This window comes from Herpailurus yagouaroundi, unplaced genomic scaffold (assembly GCF_014898765.1).
Source record: "Herpailurus yagouaroundi ecotype Mexico unplaced genomic scaffold, PumYag 186, whole genome shotgun sequence".
NCBI classification, from domain to species: domain Eukaryota; kingdom Metazoa; phylum Chordata; class Mammalia; order Carnivora; family Felidae; genus Herpailurus; species Herpailurus yagouaroundi.
Genome location: NW_024412417.1, coordinates 37622584 through 37646907, shown reverse-complemented (window position 1 = coordinate 37646907; position 24324 = coordinate 37622584). Strand labels below are relative to the sequence as shown.

Sequence of the window (24324 nt, the reverse complement as noted above, 5' to 3'; positions counted from 1 at the left end):
AAAATCAAATTTATTTCTTTTAAACCATTCCGAGTTTGCCTGGTTTGGGTAGGTTGATAGCTTATGCTTTTAAATAATTCAAACAGTATTTAAACACTTCAGAATTCTTCCTACTTGAGGTATACAAGCAGAACTTTTAGTGAAGTTCTTTCACTGGGATCTTGTTTGGGTCTCACAGGAAGAGATGAGTGAACATTTTTTTAGAAGCATAACTGCTTTACAGTGTTATAGGAAACCGTCTTCAAGTCGTAAAGTAGGGCTAAACAGGTGCTGGTAGACAGTTTATCCCAAGCAGTTACAAGTCACGTGATTTGCAAATATTTTTCTCCCAGTCTGTGCCTTGTCTTGTTATTTTCCTAACGGTATCTTTTGAGGTGCAAGGGTTTTGAACTTTCATGAGTCTGGTTTATCTTTTTCTTTCAAGGATCATGCTTTTGGTGCTCTCTCTGGGAATTCTTTGCCCAACCCAAGGACATGAGATTTACGCCTTTGTTTTCTTCTAAATGTTTTGTATTTTATAGTTTTAGCTCCTGTGTTTGGGTCTGTGATCCATTTTTAATTAACTTTTGTATGTAGTATGAGGTAAATTTCTTAAGTTCATCTTTTTGTATATAGATACCCACTTGTCTCAACGCCATTTGTTGAAAAGACTATCCTTTCCTTCATTGAATTGCTTTGGTATCTTTGTTGATCTCTTTTGACCCTAGATATATGGGTTTATTTCTGGACTCACTTTTGTGTTTTATTGGTCTACATGTCTGTCCTTCTGCCAGTACCACATGTCTTGATTACTGTAGCTTTTCGTGTCGTGTTTTAGTAACACAAATAGCATTCTTTTCTTGTAAAAGTATATGTTCATTTATAAAAAAAAAATGGAAACAAAATGGAAAAGTAGAAGAAGAAAGCAAAAGTCACTAAGCAGTCACTGTTATGGTGAACATCTCTCCAGATACCTCGCACATGTATGCATGTTGTATGAGTGCATGCACATCCTCCACAATTATACATAAAGGAACATCAGTATTTGCCCACACTCATTGTTCTCGTGTACTTTTTGAGTGAATACATTTATTGTCAGCTTTAAGAGACAACTGATTATTTTTCTTTCTTTTAGGCACTTCTGTAATTCTGTGAGTTTTTACTGACATACACTTCTGAGAAGAGCAAAGATTCTTTCTTTGGGCTAAGAACTAAGAGTGCTTTTTTTTTACTTGGTAGCATGTTAATTGGAATTTATTTCTCACTTCATCTGTTGAAAGATGACTTTAAAACAAGTTTTTTAATGTGTGCTCTGTGAATGGATGGCAGATTATGTGTGAAACATTAATAAAATTAATCCCCAAATCCGGTTTTAAACATTTAAAGTTTCCATAAATCTGCTCTTGAACATTAGATTAACTTTTTGGCAGTTGTGGTTATGAGTGTGGAGCCAGTAAATATTATATGTGTGGTGATAGAGTTTTATTTGCAGTCATATGAGGACTACTCCCTGCTGCAAGTTTGTTTTTACCACGTTAATAAAGGAAGAACACTCCTTGCTGTTTTGCACTTTGCGGATTCAGTCTGTAGTCCTTGAGATCTTGAGATCTTGAGATACTTTCAGTGGTCGTTGTGGAACTGTGGCCAAATCCTGAGACGCTTTCCCATCTTGAGTGTATGTTGGATCCAATGGCCAGAAACTCCCCTGGCATTCACATGTTTCTTGCGGTATGCTTTATATATTTAAAGTCACGCGTAGAGATGTAACGTGTATAGGAGACTGTACAGATTATGCATAATAAAAAAATTTTTTTTAGCGTTTTATTTTATTTTTTGAGAGACAGAGACAGAGCACGAGCAGGGGAGGGGCAGCGAGAGAGAGAGAGAGACACAGAATCCAAAGCAGGCTTCAGGCTCTGAGCTGTCAGCACAGAGCCCGACGCAGAGCTCGAACCCAGGAACGTGAGATCATTACCGTAGCTGAAGTCGGACACTCAACCTACTGAGCCACCCAGGTGCCCATACATAATTTTAAAAGATTGAAGTTTAATCTCTGGCAGTGGGGGGCCATTATAGGTTTTGAGTTTGGGGAGTGACAATGTGACAAGTTTCAGAAAGCTACCTTTACATTGGCTTAGTGGAAATTTGGTGTTTGAAAAGGGCACACCGAAATTGTGTGGGAAACTGGATTATTCGATGAAATTATATAAATGAGGGGTTTGGGGACAGGATTTTGAAAAGAAAACTTGAAATAAGAAATTTTCAATTGACAAATGGACTCTTTACAGGAAGGAAAGCAGCGCATTTGAGTGTTAACTGTGGCTAATAACTATGTGGTGGGATTATGGATTTTTCTTCCTCCTTTTTGTGGAAAATTTAGTAAAGTGCTAAATATGTCAGGTAATATGTTGAAATGGAGCTCTTTTTTTGTGAGTTTGGCCCTCGGTCAGTAGGTACACATTTTTAAAGAGAGTTATAAGGATACCATTCAGTCTTGCCAAACAAAGAGCAGGAAAATGGATTTGGGACTTCTAGTACCTACCCCATCTGTTAGTGTAAAGATTCAAGAAGTTGGAAATTAGAATAGTTTTTGAACAAGGTTGTTGGAAATTGGAAAAGTGTTTGTAAACCAAATTGTTAGTGTGCTAGGATTTTTTTTAAAAATATTTTTTAAATGTTTATTTTGAGAGAGTGAGTGTGGGGGAGAGGGAGAGAGAGAATCTTAAGCTGTCAGTGCAGTGCCTGACGTGGGGCTCCATCCCACAAACCGAGAGATTATGACCTGAGCTGAAATCAAGAGGCAGATGCTTAGCCAGCTGAGCCACACAGCTGGCCCTGTGCTAGGAGTTTCTTCTAACTTCCCCCCTCCCTTCTTGGTGTGCTCCCCCTCAAGTACAGAAGCTTTCTGGTAACTATTTGGATGGCTTAATATGTAACTCTGCAGTTCAGGGGAGACAGCGGATATATGTTTGTCTCACTGTGCCCTAATGAAAGATAAGCTATCGGTGCTGGTGGCACAGCAAAGCGAGGTTACTGTATGGGTGTTCGGCCCATCCTCCCAGAGTTCTTTGGGGGAAGGTGTGTATTTCCTACAGATCGGATGAGGGCTACTAGGGAGGGGAAGCTCATAGGATTGGGGCGGTGTGAGGCAGAGAGGGAGGAAGAAGTGGCTGGATTCCCGCAGGAGCCGCATTATCCCGCATCAGGGTATCACAGTGAGGGATTCCAGTGCCGGAGTGGGTGAGAGCTTCCGTGGGACTCCTGAAAGCATTCTCTCAGTAGATCAGTTTTAAATACTTTTTGAGCTGAGTGTGCCCATGCCTTCTAGTGACACTTAACTGCTACCCCAGGGTTAGGAGAGTGGAAGGGAGGGCCTGTAATGCCTGGGGGTAGCCAGCTGCAGGCCCAGCTGGGACGGGGCAGAAGCTGTAGCATTGGAAGAAAAATGTTGATAATTACACTAAACTGGGTCTGTCAGTTTCTAAATTCTGACAGTTTTTATAACTCAAAAATGACCAGAGTCATAGGCTTGCCTAAATAAAAGCTCAGGGACATTGAACTGTCACCACAGAATAAAGGACAGAGGTAGATAAAAAGTTGCTTTATGGTTACATCCCACAGGTTCTGCTTGTTCAGGGTGATGGCTACAGTTGTTTTTTGTAATAAAGAAAACTATCAGTGAAAACAAATTTTTACAGGAAGAATGTTCCCATTGAGGCATTTTATTGTGGATAAAATGTCATTATCTTTGGGACCAGGCAGATCTGTGCTTGAGTCACGTCAGCCCTTATTAGCACTGACATGAGGTAAGTAAATCAGGTTTTGAGGTTTGTTTTCCTCCTTTCCTTTTTTTTTTTAAGTTTATTTACTTTGAGTGGGGGGAGAAGGAGAGAGCATCTCAAGCAGCCTCCTCTCATCAGCACGGAGCCCAGTGCGGGGCTCGATTCCACAACTCTGAGATCATGGACTGAGCCACCTAGGCACACCCCTCATTTCCTTTTTGTGGAAAGGGTAACATCATCTGTTTTTCATTGTTTTATGAAAAAATTATGGTCTCTAGCAAAATGCCTGGTACAGAGTAGGTTTCACAAATATTGGTAACCCCTTTCCCTCCTTATTATAGTGCTGCTTTCTGAAGTTCTAAATACATTCTTACTCTCCTTAATATCTGCTTTGCTTCTTGTAAATGTATTCCTTCAAAATATCAAATGGATTAAGGGATTTAGTATGACGACAGGCTACTATCCAGGATGTAAGAAATGTTGATTTTTAGTATAACTGAAAATTCCACTTTTGATTTGGAACATGAAATATTTTCATAAAGAATGAAAAGTAATTTTACTTGTTTTTCAGTAAGGAAAGCATATGAATTAGGGATCTAAAGAAAAGGTAGGCCCAGGTAGAGAATCTATGCAGTACTGTTCTTGGAGCACTTTAGAATGTATAACACGAAAAAAGGTGTTTTATTGCAGAAAGAACACTTTGTAAAAATCAGTTATCACTTCAGTGTTGTTTTTTTTTTTCCTCAAAATGTGTTTCATTGTTCTTTTTCTGGGAAGTTTTTTTAACAGTTCTTTATTAGACTGATAACATTTTAAAGTGATCTTAGTATTTTGTCTTCTTTCTGAATGTTCTACCTTTTTAATGTTCAAATTTTATACTGTGAAACTTAAACTTTTAATGAATTTTAAGGTGCCTCTTAAAAGTCTCAAAAATGATTTCTGTAATCTTTAATTTCAGAGTGTCTTTATTGTTTATATTCAGAGCCCCAAGTTACATTTGTAACATAGTTAAGTTTTGCTTATTTGTAGGAATGACTTTAAATTAGGAAAGAAATTATGGTTAGCTTTCTATAGGAGTCCAGAATATTCTTTAGAATTCATTCAAGAATCTTTGGTTAAAAGTTTGAGACACTTACAAGTTAATTTTGATGGAAGAGGAGTTTATTGCATGATGGCAGGTAGCTCACAGAATTGGTGGTGGTGGAGAGATTAGAAATTAGATTAGAGGTTCAGAAAGTGAGCAGTAACCACAGGAGGGCAAGCAGCAGGAACATAGAGCCCAGATTATGTTGCAGTCACAGTCTGGTTAGGACACTGTGGCCCTGGTCTCTTGTTGCCGTTCCTCTGAATGATTTCTCAAGTATCCCTGGTCTTTGGATTGCGCTCTCCAGATGGGAAGTGGTGGGGGGTACAGGGAGGGGCAGTATTTGTGGGCTGACCTTCCCTGACCTCCACGCTTGTGCTCCATTGACCCTCTCATCATATTTTCATTTGGAGGCCCTTTGCTTGGCAAATTTAACATGGCCCAAACTGAATGCCTAGTTTGGAGACATTTTAACTTGTTGATTTGCTTTCTCTTCTTGTGTTTGTAGTGTTTTGAGAGTAATACACTCAAATACACTGTTTTAAACATGTTAGCACCAAATAGTATGTGTGCATGTAAACAGTGATTTCAGGAAATGACAGTCCCTTCTTATTACATAGAAGACAACATGAGGCAATATACATACATACGTATGCCAAAATTTGGAAATACTGAATGTTTTCCACTTGATTATCTCTGCAAAACCTCTAAAAGTTAGGAAAGCCAGTTCCATTAAAGGATTACCAGCTCTTTTGAGAGAAATAGATAAGGTTAACCTGTGTGATGTGATGCTTTTGTAGTTGTGTGTCTTGATGTTTTATCTGTTGAACCCATTAGATAACCTGTGGCCATTAGTGGCCATTTCATTCTTAGGAGGAAAGCCTGTAAGATATGGAAGGCTGTTTTCAAAAAGTGAAGAGGGATGCCTGGGTGGCTCATTTGGTTAAGCGGCCAGCTCTTGTTTTTGGCTCAGGTTATGATCTCACGGTTGGTGAGTTTGAGCCCTGTGTCAGGCTTTGTGCTGACAGTGCAGAGCCTGCTTGGGATGCTCTCTCTCCCTCTCTCTCTGCCCCTCCCATGTTCTCACTCACTCTCTCTTAAAAATAAATAGATAAATATTTAAAAAAAGCGGAGATAACTCCCCCCACCATTTCATCCCAGGAAGTGTAGGGTGTAGCATGTTGGACTGTGTCTTTTTAAGATACGGCTTTAACACGTACATCTATAGTCTTCGATCAGTAAAGAGTTAGTACATGTTCTTTTTTGAAAATGTTTTCCTGTCATCTGGTTTGTAAATTTAGGCTCGAGTAGTGAAAATCTGGAATTATCTAAACTTCAATAAAGAAATAAAAGAAGAGCAAACAGGTCAAGGTTCAGACATGCACAGCATACGGAATGGTACTTGTTGAAAAAATTGCTGTGTGTGTGTTTAGTCAGACTGGAAGGTCTTACCCATTGTTCTGTAGAAGTCTTGACATTGCATCAGTCTTGGTTTAGCAAAGCCTCTTTCTTAAGGATTTTAGTGTTCATCTATTAGGAGCCCCTTGTTAACAATCAGGTAGATAGTGCTTAAAAGGTCTCTTTCAGGAGGAGAGAATATTCCCTTTTCCAGATTAGTGGATATGCTCATACTTAAAAATTTTTTTTTACTTAATTTAAAGCTTACTGAATTTAAGGAATGTCTTTGAAAGTTGTTAGCGGTGGTGTTTGTTGTTGTTGTTTTATTTTGTTTTTAAACATACCAGGCCAACTCAAACATCATTGCTTTCTCTGAGACTGTGCCCTAGGGATAAGTCCATTACTCCCCCATTTTCCCATTGCAGTTTATCCACAGAACTTCAGTTCTCTAGCATTTAGTTACACTGTATTGTAAGTTTTTTGTATGTCTTCTCACAGACAATGAGCTTCTGGGGGGCGGTAGGTTGTAGTTTATTCGGCATTTTATACTCTGCACTGCATACCGTAGCTGACTTTTTGGTGGTCTTCTACTAATCTTCATTGAATCGCCGTTAGGAAGCAATTCACATAAGATTGTGGCAAAGCATTTTTAATAGTCTTTTAAAAATCTATTATTTGATAGTTACCAAGACAGATAGCTGTGCAGTAATATCCCATATCAGATGCACAGTATCTCCCCCGGAGATACTCGATCTCCAGATACCAGTTATCTGTTTGCTGCAGTTACTTTGTCAGCTTGGAAAAACCATTATCTATAAAACCATGGTGGACACATTAGTCTATTTTATTTAAAGTCTCATTATTGCTTTAATTTTAATAGGACAAGTTGCACATTTTTCTAAATTTTTGTCAGTTGCATAGCACCTGTATATAAACCATTCTTTATCACTCACTTTCCCAAACAAATCCTTTTAGCAGGGTGGCCAGTCTTGTGGGACTATAACTCTAAACTAGTCGTGTTTACACCAGACTCCTTACATCTCTTATCATGTTGTTTGCTAAATCACTCATCCATTCATTCAGCGTATACGCACAGGAGATTCCAGTGTTTCCAACATTGTGCTTAGTGCAGGGTATATGATAGCAACGAGTGGGCTGTGATAACTGCTTTCAGTCCTGGGAAAGAGCCATTTTGATGAATACAACGATGTGTTATGGGTCCCATTTGAACTTAACCCACACTTGGGATATACTCTTCTCTCAACTCACACTGTCCTCTTCTCTAAATTTCTATTATAATTGTAGACTGTAATGATAATATAATGTGGACGGAACTAGTATGGTCTTGGTACTTTTTATACATGAAAGTATTGTTTCCATAGGAAGTCATTAACCTTTTTCAGGATAAAGATTGTCTTATTACTTTGTATCATAAGCACTGCTGGAAATACAATAAAAATTTTAATAATGTGGGATTAACACAGGAACTCATACTCTGGTGTTCTTAAACTGGGCCCTTAGAACTACAGGGATGGTGGGGCGCCTGGATGGCTCAGTTGGTTAAGCGTCTGACTCTCGATTACAGCTCAGGTCTTTCTCTCAGGGTCGTGAGGGAAAGCTCCACGCTGGGTGTGGAGCCTACTTTAAAAAAATTAAAAAATTAAAAAGAACTGCGAGGTTCATAGTAACAGCACCTATGCAGAAGGAGTACGGTTGGCCTGATGTGACCAGGTAAGACCTGGCAAAAGAGGCAGACAGTGTTAAGAGGTGCCCCTCATTCTCCGTGTCTCTCAGTCTTAGGGGTAAGTTTGTTTGATTTTTTAAAAAGTTTTTTATTTAATCTCTACACCCAACATGGGGCTCAAGCTCACGACCCCGAGGTCAAGAGTTGTGTGCTCCAAGAGTTGTGTGAACCAGCCAGGCACTCGTTTAGGGGTGGGTATTTGCTTCCTTTCTGCAGATGAAGAAATTCAAGCTTTGAGAGACTTAAGATTCTTGCTCCAAGTTTAAACACTTATGGACTCTTTCTGTCAAAGTACATTATATATGGATGCATATATATATTTTTTTCAACGTTTATTTATTTTTGGGACAGAGAGAGACAGAGCATGAACGGGGGAGGGGCAGAGAGAGAGGGAGACACAGAATCGGAAACAGGCTCCAGGCTCTGAGCCATCAGCCCAGAGCCCGACGCGGGGCTCGAACTCACGGACCGCGAGATTGTGACCTGGCTGAAGTCGGCCGCTTAACCGACTGCACCACCCAGGCGCCCCTGGATGCATATTTTTACTTGGAAGATGCTTAAATATTTGTTTTGGTTATCCAACTCTCTGGAATTAGGAGAGCAGGGTCTGACAGCCAGGCACAGAGTTTTTCTCCCTGAGGCTTAGAGGCCAGATGTGGATCAGGTCTGTAATGCTGGCCTGCTTGATGTCATGCTGCAGTAGCCTGAACTACAAAGTGCCCTGGCTTATATTATTTGTGCACAACAAAAGTTGTCTTTAAACCAGCCAGATTTTGCAAATTACTTCTGTAATTTTTAATGACATATTAGTAATTAAGAAATTTTAAGAGTGGGATGGGAGTATTTGATTTTATTAGTGGTTTCTAGTTTTCTTGTGTATATATTGGTTGGAATAGGCTTTTTACAAGTATTACATAGGTGATTCAAAATACAACTACGGTATCTGTATTTTGAAACGTGTGATATGCAGTTTAGATGCAGCATGAGGACATGTTGCGCTTACAACATGCTGCGAGAGCGTTATCTCTGTTTTGGCACTTTAAGTTATTGCCATTAAGCACTAGCTTATGTTATATATTTCCCCAGTAGAAAAAAATGGCAACTTAAGGTATGAACTTAGCTTTGGGACTTTGGATCTCCCAACTTTGAACTTGTCTGTGTTTCTGTTGCTATCAGGTTTGTAGTTCAGAGGTATTCTGCGAAGTGCCATGACTGTAGAAAAGCACATGACTGGATGCACATTGTATTCTTTGCTCCCTTGTGTGTGTGTGTGTGTGTGTGTGTGTGTGTGTGTGTATTTTGTGTTGCATGTAATTAAAAGGGAGCAATTGCCTACTTCTTTTTTGTTGTATAGCTGGATAATAGAAGTGAACATTCTTTTTATGTCTTGACCACATTGTCATACTTCTGAGTTTGGATTTGCTTCCAACGTTTATCCATTGTATTCTCCATGTCTTGAAATATATCCAAGAATTCCTGTTTTGTTTTTTTTTTTAAGTAATCTCTATGCCCTACATGGGGCTTGAAATCACAACCCCAGGATCAAGAGTTGCATGCTCTGCTGACTGAGCCAGACAGGTGCTCCCCCCCCAAATTCCTTTAATATAATTTTCTTCTCTGATGTTACTTCTTCTGGGGCATCTGCTTCCTTTTCATCATAACCACTTTCTTCATTCATGTTAGTAAGTTCACCTTCACCAAGTTCCTCTTACTGGCATGTCTAGTTTCTCTGATGGCAGCACTGTCCGCTTTCTTGCAACCAGCTCGCTCTTTGGCAGCTTCATTTATGTTCCCTTAGAGTTGGACTTCAGTGTTACCACTTCTGTGTTTTTGCTGCCCTTTTATCTTTGTTGGCAAATTCCCTCATTTGATTATTCATTTTGTAAAATGCGACATGGATTTGTCAGCGGGAGACAAGGAGGCAACACCGCTACAAGTGTTGCAGTCTGTGCATGATCTGAGTAATAGATGTTCAGTGAACAGTCACTGGTATTTGTAAGAAGTGATGTGGTTGGTCACTAATAATGATGTAAAAGATGGGAGAAAAGGATAAAAGTATAAAGCATTCTGTATTTATAGGATCTTCATTTTCCATTACATTTTATTTTATTATTATTTAAAAAAAAAATTTTTTTTTTCAACGTTTATTTATTTTTGGGACAGAGAGAGACAGAGCATGAATGGGGGAGGGGCAGAGAGAGAGGGAGACACAGAATCGGAAACAGGCTCCAGGCTCTGAGCCATCAGCCCAGAGCCTGACGCGGGGCTCGAACCCACGGACCGCGAGATCGTGACCTGGCTGAAGTCGGACGCTTAACCGACTGCGCCACCCAGGCGCCCCTCCATTACATTTAAAAGAGAGTAGATATTAAAAAAAATTTTTTTTAACGTTTATTTTTGAGACAGAGAGAGACAGAGCACGAACGGGGGAGGGTCAGAGAGAAGGGGAGACACAGAATCTGAAACAGGCTCCAGGCTCACAGCTGTCAGCACAGAGCCAGATGCGGGGCTCGAACTCATGGACTGCGAGGCCATGACCTGAGCCAAAGTCTGATGCCCAACGGACTGAGCCACCCAGGCGCCCCTAAAGAGTAGATATTTTAAAAATAGCATATGGGTATGGTTTATATGATGATGATGATGATAATTACAATGGCATGTTTTAAGTGCTAAACATACAGTAGTAATCATGGCGTAAGAAGACATAGAAGCCTGAGATTTGTATTCGGGTATTTGAGCTCTGGCGTGTCTCAGACAGGGATGCTCTCAAGTGTACTGCCCTTGAGATAGAACGTCAAAATGGATGGCTGTATGTTCTTGTAATTTGATGTTGAATAAGAGAAGTAGTGACCATGTTCAGTAAAACTGGCATTTCTGTTCATCTTTGCACGGTCTTTGACATTACTTTTCCTTTTTGCAAATAAGGGAAACTGACGCTTAGATGACTTAATGGAAATAAATGGAAATCTGAATCTACAAATAACAAAACAGATGCTCAGAGAACCTAATAATTAAGTGGAAACTCAACCCAGGTTTATCTTATTTTGGAACCAGTGCTCTAAACCATTTTGTTATATTTCCTTTTTATTATTGGGGAATATAAAGTTTTTTTTTTTTTCAACGTTTTTTTATTTATTTATGGGACAGACAGAGACAGAGCATGAACGGGGGAGGGGCAGAGAGAGAGGGAGACACAGAATCGGAAACAGGCTCCAGGCTCTGAGCCATCAGCCCAGAGCCCGACGCAGGGCTCGAACTCACGGACCGTGAGATCGTGACCTGGCTGAAGTCGGACGCTTAACCGACTGCGCCACCCAGGCGCCCCTTTTTTTTAAAATTTTTTTCAACGTTTTTTTTATTTATTTATGGGACAGAGAGAGACAGAGCATGAACGGGGGAGGGGCAGAGAGAGAGGGAGACACAGAATCGGAAACAGGCTCCAGGCTCCGAGCCATCAGCCCAGAGCCTGACGTAAAGTTTTTTATACATGTGTTTACTGTTTTCTCGCTCTTATGAATTATCATGTTAATCATTTCCTCTCTTGATGTGATTTTTAATACATTTATATGAACATTAAACATTAAAATATTTTGAATTTCCTTAATTTATAATTTTTATATGATTTGACTTTGTCTTTCCAAATTCTCATCCAAAGATAAGCAAGGCATTATTTTTGAGGATTTTTTTTTGAGATTTAGTTTTGAGAAATTAAACTCTAACCCATCTAGAATGAATAGACTTAGAAGGTTGTATCTCAGTTTTTCATGGGATTGTTTCAGTACCATTTATTGAATAAAGTTTTCTTCATTGTCCTATGATGGTTGCTTTATACATTCCTCATATGGAATATTCTCTTTGAACCTTCTACCTTCTTTTCCTGCTTGTCCAAATCCTGTTCATTTTTTAAAATCTGTCTTAGCTACTAGGGCTTCATAAAACCTTTCCCAATACCTGATTGCCATGCTTTACCCTTAGCTGAAATATCTTCTTTTAGTTGCCACAGCTCTGTATGTAGATATTTTTCATGAAACCTCATTTTTACCTGGAAAGTTTTAATTGCTACAGTAAGAGTGGACAGACGTTTCTAGAGAGTGCAGTACATCTTTTTCATCATAGCATTTCCTTGGGTGTTTATTTTGGGACTTTATACAAATAGATTTTCCAGTAAATATTTGGAGTGGTTTTTTACATTTATATACAATTGGACCATTGTGATTTCTCTGTTCTCTTCCTCTGACTATATATCTGTGTGAGTTCCACACAATTTTAATTATTAATGTGTAAGACTGGTTTTTTTCTTGTTTTTTTTTTTTTAAATTTATAAGCTTGCATGTTTCTTTTTTTCTTAAATGGATTTGGGATAACCTTTTCAGTTTCTTAAAACTTAGGTATTTGCCGGAATTCTCTACTAATGCATTTTCATAATATTGTCTGATCTGGAAATGTGGTCGATAGGCCCTTTAAATCAGTTTCTATTTTTTTTTTTTTTTTTCTAAGATGGCTTTAAGATCGCTTTGTGTTATGTCAAGGGGAGCTTAAACAAATTAAATTGAATTCAATTTTATCATATACCCAAACGAAGGAGGAACAGTGCAGGTTGCATAACCAGTTAGACTTAGGTATCATCATTTGAAATGCTGTAAAGCTGTAAATGTGGTTGACAGAATGCTCTGAAGTCATAGCTTTTATGTTTTGCTGGAGGCAAAGGAATTTTAACACTTAGTTGAAGAACGTCTAGGTTTGCGGATTTTAGATGCCTGGATTATCTCATTTACATAGCATCTGATATTCATTATTTATGAGGTGACATTTGATTTCTAAGGGTGAAAACAGTTACAAGTGTTTTCTTATTTCTTGATTTATTAAGAGACAGGATGAATAGATTTTTTCCTAGTGGTTTTATGCAAGTGGCACTGGTTTTTCTGCTCTGGTTTATGAAATGGCCAGCCAAGCCACTTGTTTTGTTTATTTCTGGGTGGCTTCGGTCTGCCTTAGGGAAGTAAGTTTGTTTTTGGCAGAAAAAGCAAAAATGTGTTTATTCATTCCATTTGTAGTAACATTGATCCGAGAGGAGCTTTTGAGGAAAACCAGAATGGTTCGGCTTTGAACATAAATAGCTCCCATTCATCTCTTAACTGATAGGAAAAAATAAAAGATTAGGATTAATAATGTATAAATTACAGACAAGTCCTAGAGCACAAGTTGCAAACTGATGGTTCATCAACCAGATGGAGCCCTCAGACTGTTTTTCAGGCCTACTGATGATTTCTAAAGCTTAATTAGGTGATAACATCTAAGACTTGTTTTATGTGAATATCCAGCACCAGATCACCTGCATTTTTAGCATGGCATGTTAATAGCCATGGCACCCCTGAGATTAAGTATAGACATTTGTTTGCTTCTGATGTTCCTGTAGCCAACTCCAAACTCATTTAACTTTGCAGCCCTTGTTCTGGAGGCTCTTGGATTAAGAAGTAATAGCAGGTAGATTTAAGGCTGCTCATTCAGCAGAACCCTCAACTTTGAGTTAATAGGAGCTGGAATAGTAGGTGTGAAGATTTTAAGTAATGAGAGGGTTAGTGGAATGTGGGATGTGTGAGAGAAAGAAGTTGCAGAGGAAGCCAGGGTTTTTGCCTGAGCAACTGGAAGGATAGAGAAGCCATCAACTGAGTTGAGGGAGACAAAGTAGATGAGGTCTGGGGAGGGAAGCTGAGTAGTTTAGTGTTGATATGTTAAAGTTGGAGGTATCTGTTAAAACATCCTAGTGGAGATTTGAGTAGGCAGTCAGTGGCTATGAGAGTGTGGAGTTGGAGAGAAATGTCTATACTGGATAAGTAAATTTGATATATGTAGTTGATACATAAAGCCATGAAGGAATGAAATCAAAAAGGGAGTGGAGGACCCAGAACTGAGTCCTGGGCATGTCAGCATTGGGGGGTTTGAGAGAAGTTCAGCAACAGAGATTAAGAAAGCATCCATTGAGGTAGAATGAAAAGGAGAGGAGTATGGTGTCCCAAAAGACAAGTGTCCTGGTTTCATCCTAAAAGCAGAACCTGAGACAGGGACTTTTTAAGCAGGTAATCTATTTGGGGACCTGTTAACAGGAAACAAGTTGGAGAATGGGGGCAAGTGAAACAGAGGGGAAGGAAGGTCAGTGCAAGGGCACATTATTAACTGGTCACATCTGTGAGCCACTGGGACTTGAGCCTGAGGAAGTCCTTTGAGAAGACACGAAGAATATGCCTCTGTGTGCCAAGAAGGGGGGTGTTTACTACCAGATCCCATTCCCCAGTGGTCAGGGGTTGCCCATAGTGTGTTGGTGTTAACATCTTCACACTTCGTTTGCATGTCTCAGGATGGCTGAAAAGTTGCTGTAAGTCTCTCTTCTAGCAGAGCCTGTGAGCAGAAAGTGAGCCCAGTGGTACAGTTAAGGGGAGGTGCCTCGGAGTGAATATGTGAGGTAGCACACAAGAGGTGTCCCATACAGCCATGTATCCTCCATTAAGCACTTGGCATTTACTCCATTGTCCTGCAGAGTTTTCAAGATGGTGGCTGGCCACAACTTCTACATCAGACTTACAACAGGAGGGTTAGTGAATAATGTTCATTTTTGCAGTTCTCTACCGCTCAATCTAGATTTGCCTTATCTTCAGCCAGTACTTCAACAGGTGGAAGCATTGTCCTGGTCCAGTGACTCAGACCTTCTTCTCCAAGGGATCAGTGCCTGTAGTTGCCTTAACCTTGTTGGGCTATAATTGCTGCAGCTGCTCATTTACAGTTATTACTGAGCACGGCAGCCCCAGTCGAACCCCCTAGGTTCTGGATAGATTCCCTCCTGTCCCCATTGTGTGGCAGCAGCCATAAGTTCTCATGTTGTTAGGGTCACTTTACAGGACTTCCCAATATGGTAACTCTTTCCTTAGCATGCTGGTCCAGTAAGGAATCTAAGATAATCAGGTGATAGTTGCCTGAGAATTCTTCCTGTGTCTTCTGGCAGAAACTTCTTTTCAAGTCTCCTACTATCTGAATTTCTTAATCCAGTGGAGCTGAAGGTTGCCAATTGTACTTCCATCTGCTGGTTCCAGGACTTTTTTTTTTTTTTTTTTTTTTTTAATCTGTCACAGATACAGTACCACATTTCAGCCTTTAGTAGACAGTGTGTCAGATCTTTACCATCTTGGAAGGCAGTGCCCCAACCCCTCTAAATTTTACTAACCACATAGAAATTGTATGTTTGTAAAGTCCAGAACTCTGGTCATACAATAAACAATTGGGGAAATAAGTGTTTACATAAAGGTGAGTAGTTACATTAGTCAAATGTGTCCCCCTACTCTGTGCGAACTAAGCTAGTTTGCTGTAGTGGTTATAGTTGCTCTCAGTTGTAAAGTTAGAATAAGATCATTCTGAAGATTTGATTTTACCGAAAAACGTTTCAGGAGTTGAAATCGTAAAGTCATTCCTACAGAGGACTTCATGGTTCACTTGAGTTTTGCCTGATGTGCTTCTGGAAAGTAATAGGTTATGGTCATGGAATTATAAGGATCTTAGTACCTTTGGTAAAACTCATTTTTTTAATACATTGAAAGGAAGTGAACTTAAATTATGATGTAGAAGTAGATCTCTTTGATAATTTTAGGCCCCTGTTGTAAGAATAAAGACAAATTACTAATTTTCTTCCCTTGCTGTCTCCTGCTTCATAAGCTATGATGAGCACTGTGTACTTCTCTTGATACAGATTTTTAGTCCTTGAGTGTCTTGAGGGTGGCAGTTAGGGTGTCTCATCCAAACCTGTTGGTGTTTCCTAGGGCTTCACACAATGCCTCACTCTTAGTAGGTTCTCTGTAAACAGTTGTTGATTTAATTCAAGGAGATGCCTGTACATACATATACATACACACATATGTGTATAGCATATTCATGTGATATGTGATGGCATTCATAAACCTTATTAAAGTTAGTTTTTTAAAATTAAACATGTTTTAAACTATAATAATGTTTTAGACTTTCTTTCTTTTTTCTTTCTTTAAACAGATAGAAGGACAAGAACAGAATCACCAGCACTGGCTGAAGGTAAATATGTCTTTGGGGGAAATGATAAATTCAGATACAAATGAAAGGTTATGATCTATATAGAAAATTCCTTTGGCTAAACATAATTTAAGGAAGATGTTCTATATAATATTGAACTGCTAAAAATATCTTTAGGAAATGCCCTATATTGTTTAGTTTCTTGGAACAGGAAGTAGGGAAAAGTAATTAGAACTTTTTTTTTTTTTACAGCTTTCTTTCAGTAGAAGAGGTATGTGTTTTTCTTTGAATTCCCTTTTAAGCCATTTTAGCTATCACCAGTATTGTTAATCAGGAAAGGTCTAACACATAATTCTGGTGGTTTATGTATATGTTAGAAAGGAAGAAGAAGTTTTTACACACTTTCTTAAATAAGAATTCTCCCTATTATTGGTTTTGGTCCTTTTGAAAAAGTCTTTGAAGTAAAGAACACATCAACAACAACAAAAAGTTACTGATACAGGGTTCTGAGTACTTAAACATTTTTAATCCTGTAATTGTTTTAATTATTACAAGTTAATAGGTATTTGAAAATGTCATTTTCTGTAGACATACTTTGTGTGATCAAGTGAAAATGATCAGCTTAAAATCTCTGTGCTCTTCCTAGTCATAAACAGAGATATTTACATTTCAAAACTTGCCTGTCATTTTACTAGAACTGATAAGACAGTTATCGTGGTGATCTTTTGGAATTGTAATTACCTCACCTACTCTGTATGTTACAGTGCAGGAGTTCTCACCCATTTTTTGTGCCATGGACCTCTGGTAATCTGGTGAAGCTTGTGAATCCCTTCCCAGAACAATGATTCTACAAATGATTCATGATTTTATGAAGCAAAATATATATGATGAAAAAAGAAATTAGTTATATTGAAGTACAGCTAACAAGTACTAAAAATGCAAATTTTTGATAGAGTAATATATATGCTTCTCACATTAGAGAGTGAGCTTTAGCAATAATTCTGTGAAATACTGTAGTTACAGTGATGAGTTTGCAATAATTATACTATAATATGAAAGTACCTGTGATTTCTGTTGATGACAAGTTCATAGGTATTTCTAACACTACTATACTTTGTTGCCTATAATCTTGATTGAAGGACTTGCAGAACTTCATATAGAGGTTAGTGAAAAGGTTCCCATCCAAACTCACAGGTCACTGAATTCTTTCTCTGGATCCCAGATTAAGAGCTCTTGTTAACGAAAAGTCAGTTAGACCTTTCTTTGTCCATCATATTTGAATACATGTAGTTTTTTATGTTCTATCTAAATAATCTTTTATTTATTTATTATTATTATTATTTTACATTTATTTTTGAGAGACAGAGACAGAGCGTGAGCAGGGGAGGGGCAGAGAGAGAGGGAGACACAGAATCCGAAGCAGGCTCCAGGCTCTGAGCTGTCAGCACAGAGCCCAACGTGGGGCTCAAACCCACGAACTGAGAGATCGTGACCTGAGCCGAAGTTGGACGCTTAACTGACTGAGACACCCAGGCGCCCCTCTAAATAATCTTTAAGAAGTAGAGTTACGCCGTCTTGCGAAATATCCTAATGGTGTAGCCTAGAAGTTCTTGAAATAGTTTTGAAGAAACTTCTGTTTGCTGGTAAATAATCACAGAAACAGCATGTTCTGTGGAAAAGATAGTTGAAGATAAGTGGTAAGCCTTGGAGAGTGCCCACCTTCAGAGAATGCACATTCTGATTCAAGGAACATGAAATTAACACGTAGAAAATAAAATAATCGAGTCTGAGATGCCGAAAGTTTAACGAGAGAAACGTCCATAATTAAATTCCACAGGAAGGATGCAAATAGTGAGGTCTGATGCGTGTGTTACGGAATCACAAAAAAAGGTCAAGACTTGTGAAAAGTCACCAAGTGTTTTACAGTTATCTCAGCAGTACGAACTGGACAGTGTTCAGGTGCCAGCCTAAGCTAGAAGAGCCCAGAATGGTGTCACTGAATTTGACAAATGGTTGTTCAGCACCTTGCAGCTGACTACAGATGAAGGGAATGGCAGATCTTTTGAAGCTTGGCTGAGAGCAGAAATGGCGCCATTACTTGTCTCGAAGGCGACATGTTGGGGCATCTGCCTGTGGGGTATTTTTTGGTAGATTTGTTCTGTCAGTGTGATCTGCTGATGCCGTATTTTAAATACGTCCCTAAAGCCTGCACTGTCCAGGTCATTGGATTAAGCCCCACTTTTTCTTCATTTTTTATTTATTTTTGGGACAGAGAGAGACAGAGCATGAATGGGGGAGGGGCAGAGAGAGAGGGAGACACAGAATCGGAAACAGGCTCCAGGCTCCGAGCCATCAGCCCAGAGCCTGATGCGGGGCTCGAACTCAGGGACCGCGAGATCGTGACCTGGCTGAAGTCGGACGCTTAACCGACTGCGCCACCCAGGCGCCCCAAGCCCCACTTTTTAAAAACTGATTTGCCCCACTTTTTAAAAACTGATTTGCCGCTTTTGCCAAGTCACCCAAGTTTCTATAGTCCTCAGTTTCTTTCTATAAAAGTAGAGAACTGAGCTACATGATTTCAAGTCCTGTCACGAGCCCTATATTCAGGGCTGATTTTCTACCTTTTCTCATACCTCTCACTTCCTTCCTCTTTTTCCCTACCAGCAATGTTCGAAATATGGTAAAAATACTCAGAATTGTTAAGTGATTTGAGCTTTGATTTATATAAATATTGCCTTAGTAAAAACTGTGCGAAACCTTAAATCTGTCATTATTAGGTAACATACTTAGTTCAAAAACAATTTTTTAAATTATGTTTAATGTTTTATTTATTTTTGAGACAGAGAGCGACAGAGCATGAACAGGGGAGGGGCAGAGGGGGGGGGACACAGAATCCGAAGCAGGCTCCAGGCTCTGAGCTGTCAGCACAGAGCCCGAGTCGGGGCTCGAACTCACGGACCGTGAGATCATGACCTGAGCCGAAGTCGGATGCTTAACCGACTGAGCCACCCAAGTGCCCCTCAAAAACATTTTTATGATGTATACATTCTGCATTTTGGTCTGCTGGATTCTTTTTCGTATTATAGGAGATATGTATTGTAGGAGATATAAATGTAGAAAGATTATTCAAGTACATATCTTTAAAATGATATGATTACCAAAAAGAAAATTTGTATTTTGTTTTTGTATTCTGTTTGATTATGATGAGCCTGGAGGAGTTATATTTAAGCAAATCATTTTAATTGAAGTTCAGGAACAAGGGAAACATTTGTGCCCTCCTGTAATTTCACTGTACTAAATTCCTTTAGCATGCCAGGCTCAAACAGAAAGACCTGACAAATGGTAGGGAAATATGTAAGGACATTTCTTAGCATCTGTCATCTTTCTCTAGTCATCATAGTTTTTTCTTAAAATTTTTTTTCTGTGAGAATTTTATTCCTGACTTAGAAATGTTAGTACTAGTATTGAATTAATTTCTTTCTGGAACACTTAATATTTTCCTTCACTCTTTTTGGATGAATTGTGTGTATTTTCATTTGTGACTAAGCAATATGGCCAAATGGTTAAGAGAACTGCTAGAAGACAGATTTGCCTGTGTAAGAATTCCAGCTTCGTTGTTTACTGATTTGTTGACCTTGAGAAAGTTATTTAATCCTTTGACCTTCAGGTTGCTCAGAAGTAAAATGAGGATCGAAGTGCTAGACAACCTCAAAAGTGATTGAGGATTTTGTAAGATACTACTGTGTATGTATTACTTGGCATCGTGTGTGGCACACAGAAAGGCCTGTCACTGGTTTTTACTGTCATTTGGTCCTGATAGCAAGGTGTTGGTTGGGGCAAAATGGTTTTGTTGCCCTTTGTTCCTTCAGTCTGTAATGTTTAAGAAGGTCCTTTCTGATGAGTATTCCTAAATATCTCCATTTAAACTTTATTCTCTTTCAGAAGCTCAGTCCTTACAATTGCTAGACAGGAGAATACCTTGTTAGTAACTTTTTGCCTATGTGAGTGTATGTATATTGTCTAATGGGTAACTTTCTTTTGACCTCAGTTTAATGTGTTTTCAGATATTTCAGATAGTTACTGGGTTGTCACGTGGCACATGGACTGACTGTTTAGTTCTCAGAGGCCAGTGAGAACCGGGACTGATGAGGAGAGATTAACAAATGGGCGAATATCAGCTTTAAGACAAGTTTTGTGTGATTCTTTGCAGGATTCATGTTGGATTAATTGTGTATTATTTAATCATCGGCTGAAGTTTCTAAAAAAGTTTCTAAAAATTGAAATCTAAAACTTGAGTCATTTGAAAATCGAATGAGTGACTCTGGGTGTGGTCATGTAGACTGAAATATTGAAGCAGGGGCTGCTTGGCTGCTTGGCACAGATGTTGTAGAATACGTTCATACCAAGTGTAAGTGCTTGAGTTTGAGTTTCCATTTTAGCACCTGTTGTATTTAGTTTGGGCCGCTATAACAAAATACAGTAAACTAGATGGCTTACAAATAACAAATTTATTTCCCACAGTGCTGGAGGCTGGAAGTCCCAAGGTCACACTTCCAGCATAGTTGGGTCCTAGTGAGGCGTGCTTCCCGGTTCATACATAGCTGTCTTCTTCCTGTGTCCTCACATGGTAGAAAGAAAGCAAGGGAGCTTTTGGGGGTCTGTTTTATGAGGACATTAATTCCATTCATGAGGCTTTCACACTGATGACCTAATCACCTCTCAAAGGGTTTAATCACATTGGGCATTAGGATTTCAACATACAAATTTTAAGGAGACACAAACATTTATGTTCTTTTATACTTTTCTGTAGAACAGAAAGAGCTGATATATAAAATAGGCTCGATAGCAAAACCAGACAAGAAGAGAAAAAAATTATATGTCAGTCTTATTTATGAAATAATCCAAAGTGAAATATTAAACCAAATCTAGAAATACATTTTTTTAATTAAAAAAACTTTATTTAATGTTTATTTTTGAGAGAGAGATTGCGAGAGAGAGAGAGAGAGAGACTGTGCGAGTGGGGGAGGGGCAGAGAGAGAGAGGGAGACACAGAATCCGAAGCAGGCTCCAGGCTCCGAGCCATCAGCCCAGAGCCCGACGCGGGGCTCGAACTCACGGACTGCGAGAACATGACCTGAGCTGAAGTCGATGCTTAACCGACTGAGCCACCTAGGCACCCCAAAATACATTTATTTTTTAATGACTGTATAGATTTGGTCCCAGGAAAGCAAGGATGGTTTAGCATGGAAAAATGTATTCATTTGGGGGAACCTGGGTGGCTAAGTCGGTTGAGTGTGCAACTTTGGCTCAGGTAATGATTTCACGGTTCGTGAGTTGGAGCCCTGCATCGGACTCACAGCTATCAACGTGGAGCCCACTTTGGATCCTCTGTCCCCCTAGCTCTCTGCTCCTCCCTGCTCATGCACACTTACTTTCTCTCTCTCTCTCTCTCTCTCTCTCTGTCTCTTTCTCTCAAATAAATATTAAAAAAAATGCATTCATGTAATCTTATGTTTTATAATCTCATATTCATAGATTAAATGAAAAAAATGGTTAGTATTATAAAGATGGAAGTTCTGCCTTGGAATGGTGTGTGTATTTGTGTGTGTGTATTTAATGCAAAATCAAGTCAAAATCCCATTAAGATTTTTGTAGAACTTGACAGTTACATGGGTGAATAAAAGGCCAAGAATAGCTAAGGCAGTTTTGCAGGAATCACTAGTTAAATGATCAACATAGACCTCAAGGAAAAGTGGATTACATGTGACAAAATGGTATCATAAACAAAGTTAAGACTGGGACACTGCGACATTGCAGACTAGAAGAAGATATTTGCGGTGTGTTTAGGCTTCAAAAGGTTAGTATCCAGAGTTCCTATCTAGAATTCCTAAAGCCCACCTGGAGGGGAAGGAAGGGTGTGAGTTCAGAAAACATACCACCCTGGGAATTTCAAACAGGGAATGAATTAATTTTAAAGTTTATTTATCTGTTTTGAGAGAGAGAGAGAACATACAGGTGGGAAAGGAGAGGAAGAATCCCAAGCAGGCTCTTTGCTGAGTGGGGCTCCATCTCACAACTGTGAGATCATGACCTCAGCCAAAATCGAGAGTCTGTTGTTTAACTGACTGAGCCACCCAAGTGCCAGCCAGGCACCCCTAAACAGGGAATTTAATACAGAGGATTGGTTACGAAGGTATTAGACTAGAGGAGCAGAGGGGAAGAGGAGACAGGGACAAAGAAAAGATGGGTGGTGGTACTGCCGCCAGAGATTAGCCGCTACCACTGCTCGACTGGAACCCACAGACTGCACTGGCTTCTGCCTCTGATCGGGGCAGTGCATACTGATCCCACCTCATCTGACTGTTCTTAGAGCAGCTGCTGGTCTGTCCCAGCCAGAGACAGGGAAGCTTCTTTCTCGGTCCTGCTTTCTCACCCTCTAGTGCCTCTTACTGACGTCACCTCACAGCTGGCAAGGATGTTATTTACAGATGCTAAGCCCAGCAGTACAGAGTCCGGTGTATAGAAAGGTAGGTGTGGGAGAGATACTGGAAAAATAAATGCTACAAGTTGCAAAGAATGTGAATATACATTTTACAGATGGCCTGTAAACATAGAGATATAGGCACATTTTTACTGGTAATCAAGAAAATATAAATTAAAACATCAGTGAGATATTTCACAATTTAAAGTTTGAAGCTTGAGGTTTTGGAGGGTGGGAGAGAAGAAAATCTTTACTAGTGGAACAGTGAATTGGTAGAAGTACTTTGGAGAGCAGTTTGGCACAATATAGTTAAGTTATGGTTGCGTTTTAATTTCCAGACTGCCGTCCAGTGGAAACTCTTGTACACGGGCCCAAGTATATACAAGTGTATGTAGCGTGTGAAAGGATATGTGTGTAAAGCATTCTTTGTTATTAGAGAAAAACTGAGAAGTCACTGTTCCTCAAAAAGGCTTCATTGACCTGTGGAATAGTGTATGTCAATAAGTGAACGTGGATAACACCATTGAGTGTGAGAGGTGGATTTTAAAGGAATATGTACAATATAGCATTTACGAACATTGAAAAGCAGAACAGTGCTGTTTGTTTATGAATATGTACCTTCACAGTAAAAATTTTAAAATACGTTTGGAAAGGAAGCATACTTTTAAGATTACCTTTAGGAGATGGAGGAGAGGAAAGTTGGTTGGGGAAGGTTGGGAGGTTAAGTAGTGCCCAAAAATGTAGGGAGGTCTCTGAAGCAAATGTGGCAAAATGTCATTGCTTTAATCTGAGTGGTAGAGGGAGGTGGGTGGGGATGGGCTACATGGGTGATGGGCATTAAAGAAGGCACTTGTTGTGATGAGCATTGGGTGTTACCTGTATGTGATGGATCACTAAATTCCTCTGAAAACAATATTACACTGTATGTTAGCTAACTAGAATTTAAATAACAATTTGAAAAGAAAAAAAAGCTGTTCAGTTATCAATGTAGCATACAGACAGACAGACACACACACACACACACACACACACACACACACACAATCTGGGTGGTACAGTATGTGGATACATTTTTTTATGTTTAAATTATTTTCTAATTTAAAGAAATAGAAAACAAGAAGGACTTAAGAACCAGTCCTTCTGGGGAGTCTTTGGTTAGGTGTTCCTTTTTCTGTATGTTCATTGTGGTGTTTGCATGCTTCTGTATGAAAGTATGTCATACCATCTTGTCTGGTTTCGTACACTTGTCTGTGAGTTCCTCAGTGCCAAATCTTCAGTATCTGTCCCAGTAATTGGCAGACAGGAGCTAAGGAAAGGTTGTTTGGTTTAAAACAGCAGCAGCCACCAGCAGGCGCTGTAAACACTGACTACCTGTTGAAGTGTGCAAGGTGCTACGGTTTTTATTTAATGGCTCATCCAGGGGCCCCTGGGTGGCTCAGTCGGTTAAGCGTCCGACTTCAGCTCAGGTCGTGATCTCACGGTTCGTGAGTTTGAGCCCTGCGTCGGGCTCTGTGCTGACAGCTCAGAGTCTGGAGCCTGCTTGGGATTCTGTGTCTCCCTCTCTCTCTTTCTCTCTCTGCCCCTCCTCGACACGCGACCTGTCTCTCTTTGCCTCTCAAAAATATATAAAACATTAAAAAAAAATGGCTCATCATGCATCATTGCATGTGTATTGGAAAGATTTCAGGCACCTGAATTCCAATCCATTCGTTTTTTGGGAGCACCTTTGTTTTTTTTTGTTGTTGTTTTGTTTTTAATTTTTTTTTAATGTTTATTTTTGAGAGAGACAGAGATAGAATGCGAGTGGGTTAGGGGCAGAGAGAGAGAG

The 24324-nt window shown here is 39.4% G+C and overlaps 1 protein-coding gene across 9 annotated transcripts in view; it reads left to right on the top strand.

Moving 5' to 3' along the window:
• CYRIB (CYFIP related Rac1 interactor B) overlaps positions 1–24324 on the top strand; it is a 106403-nt gene that overhangs the window by 36901 nt on the left and 45178 nt on the right. For 5 of the 9 annotated variants that reach the window (XM_040494423.1, XM_040494428.1, XM_040494421.1 and 2 more), the window contains exon 2: positions 16019–16057. Coding sequence is in view for 1 of the 9 variants with exons in the window: in XM_040494421.1 (XP_040350355.1) it covers positions 16019–16057 (39 nt within the window). In the remaining 8 variants the exon portion in view is untranslated. Of the gene's footprint in view, positions 1–16018; positions 16058–16267; positions 16287–24324 lie in introns of all 9 variants that reach the window. The other 4 variants (XM_040494426.1, XM_040494430.1, XM_040494427.1 and 1 more) reach the window with 1 other exon arrangement.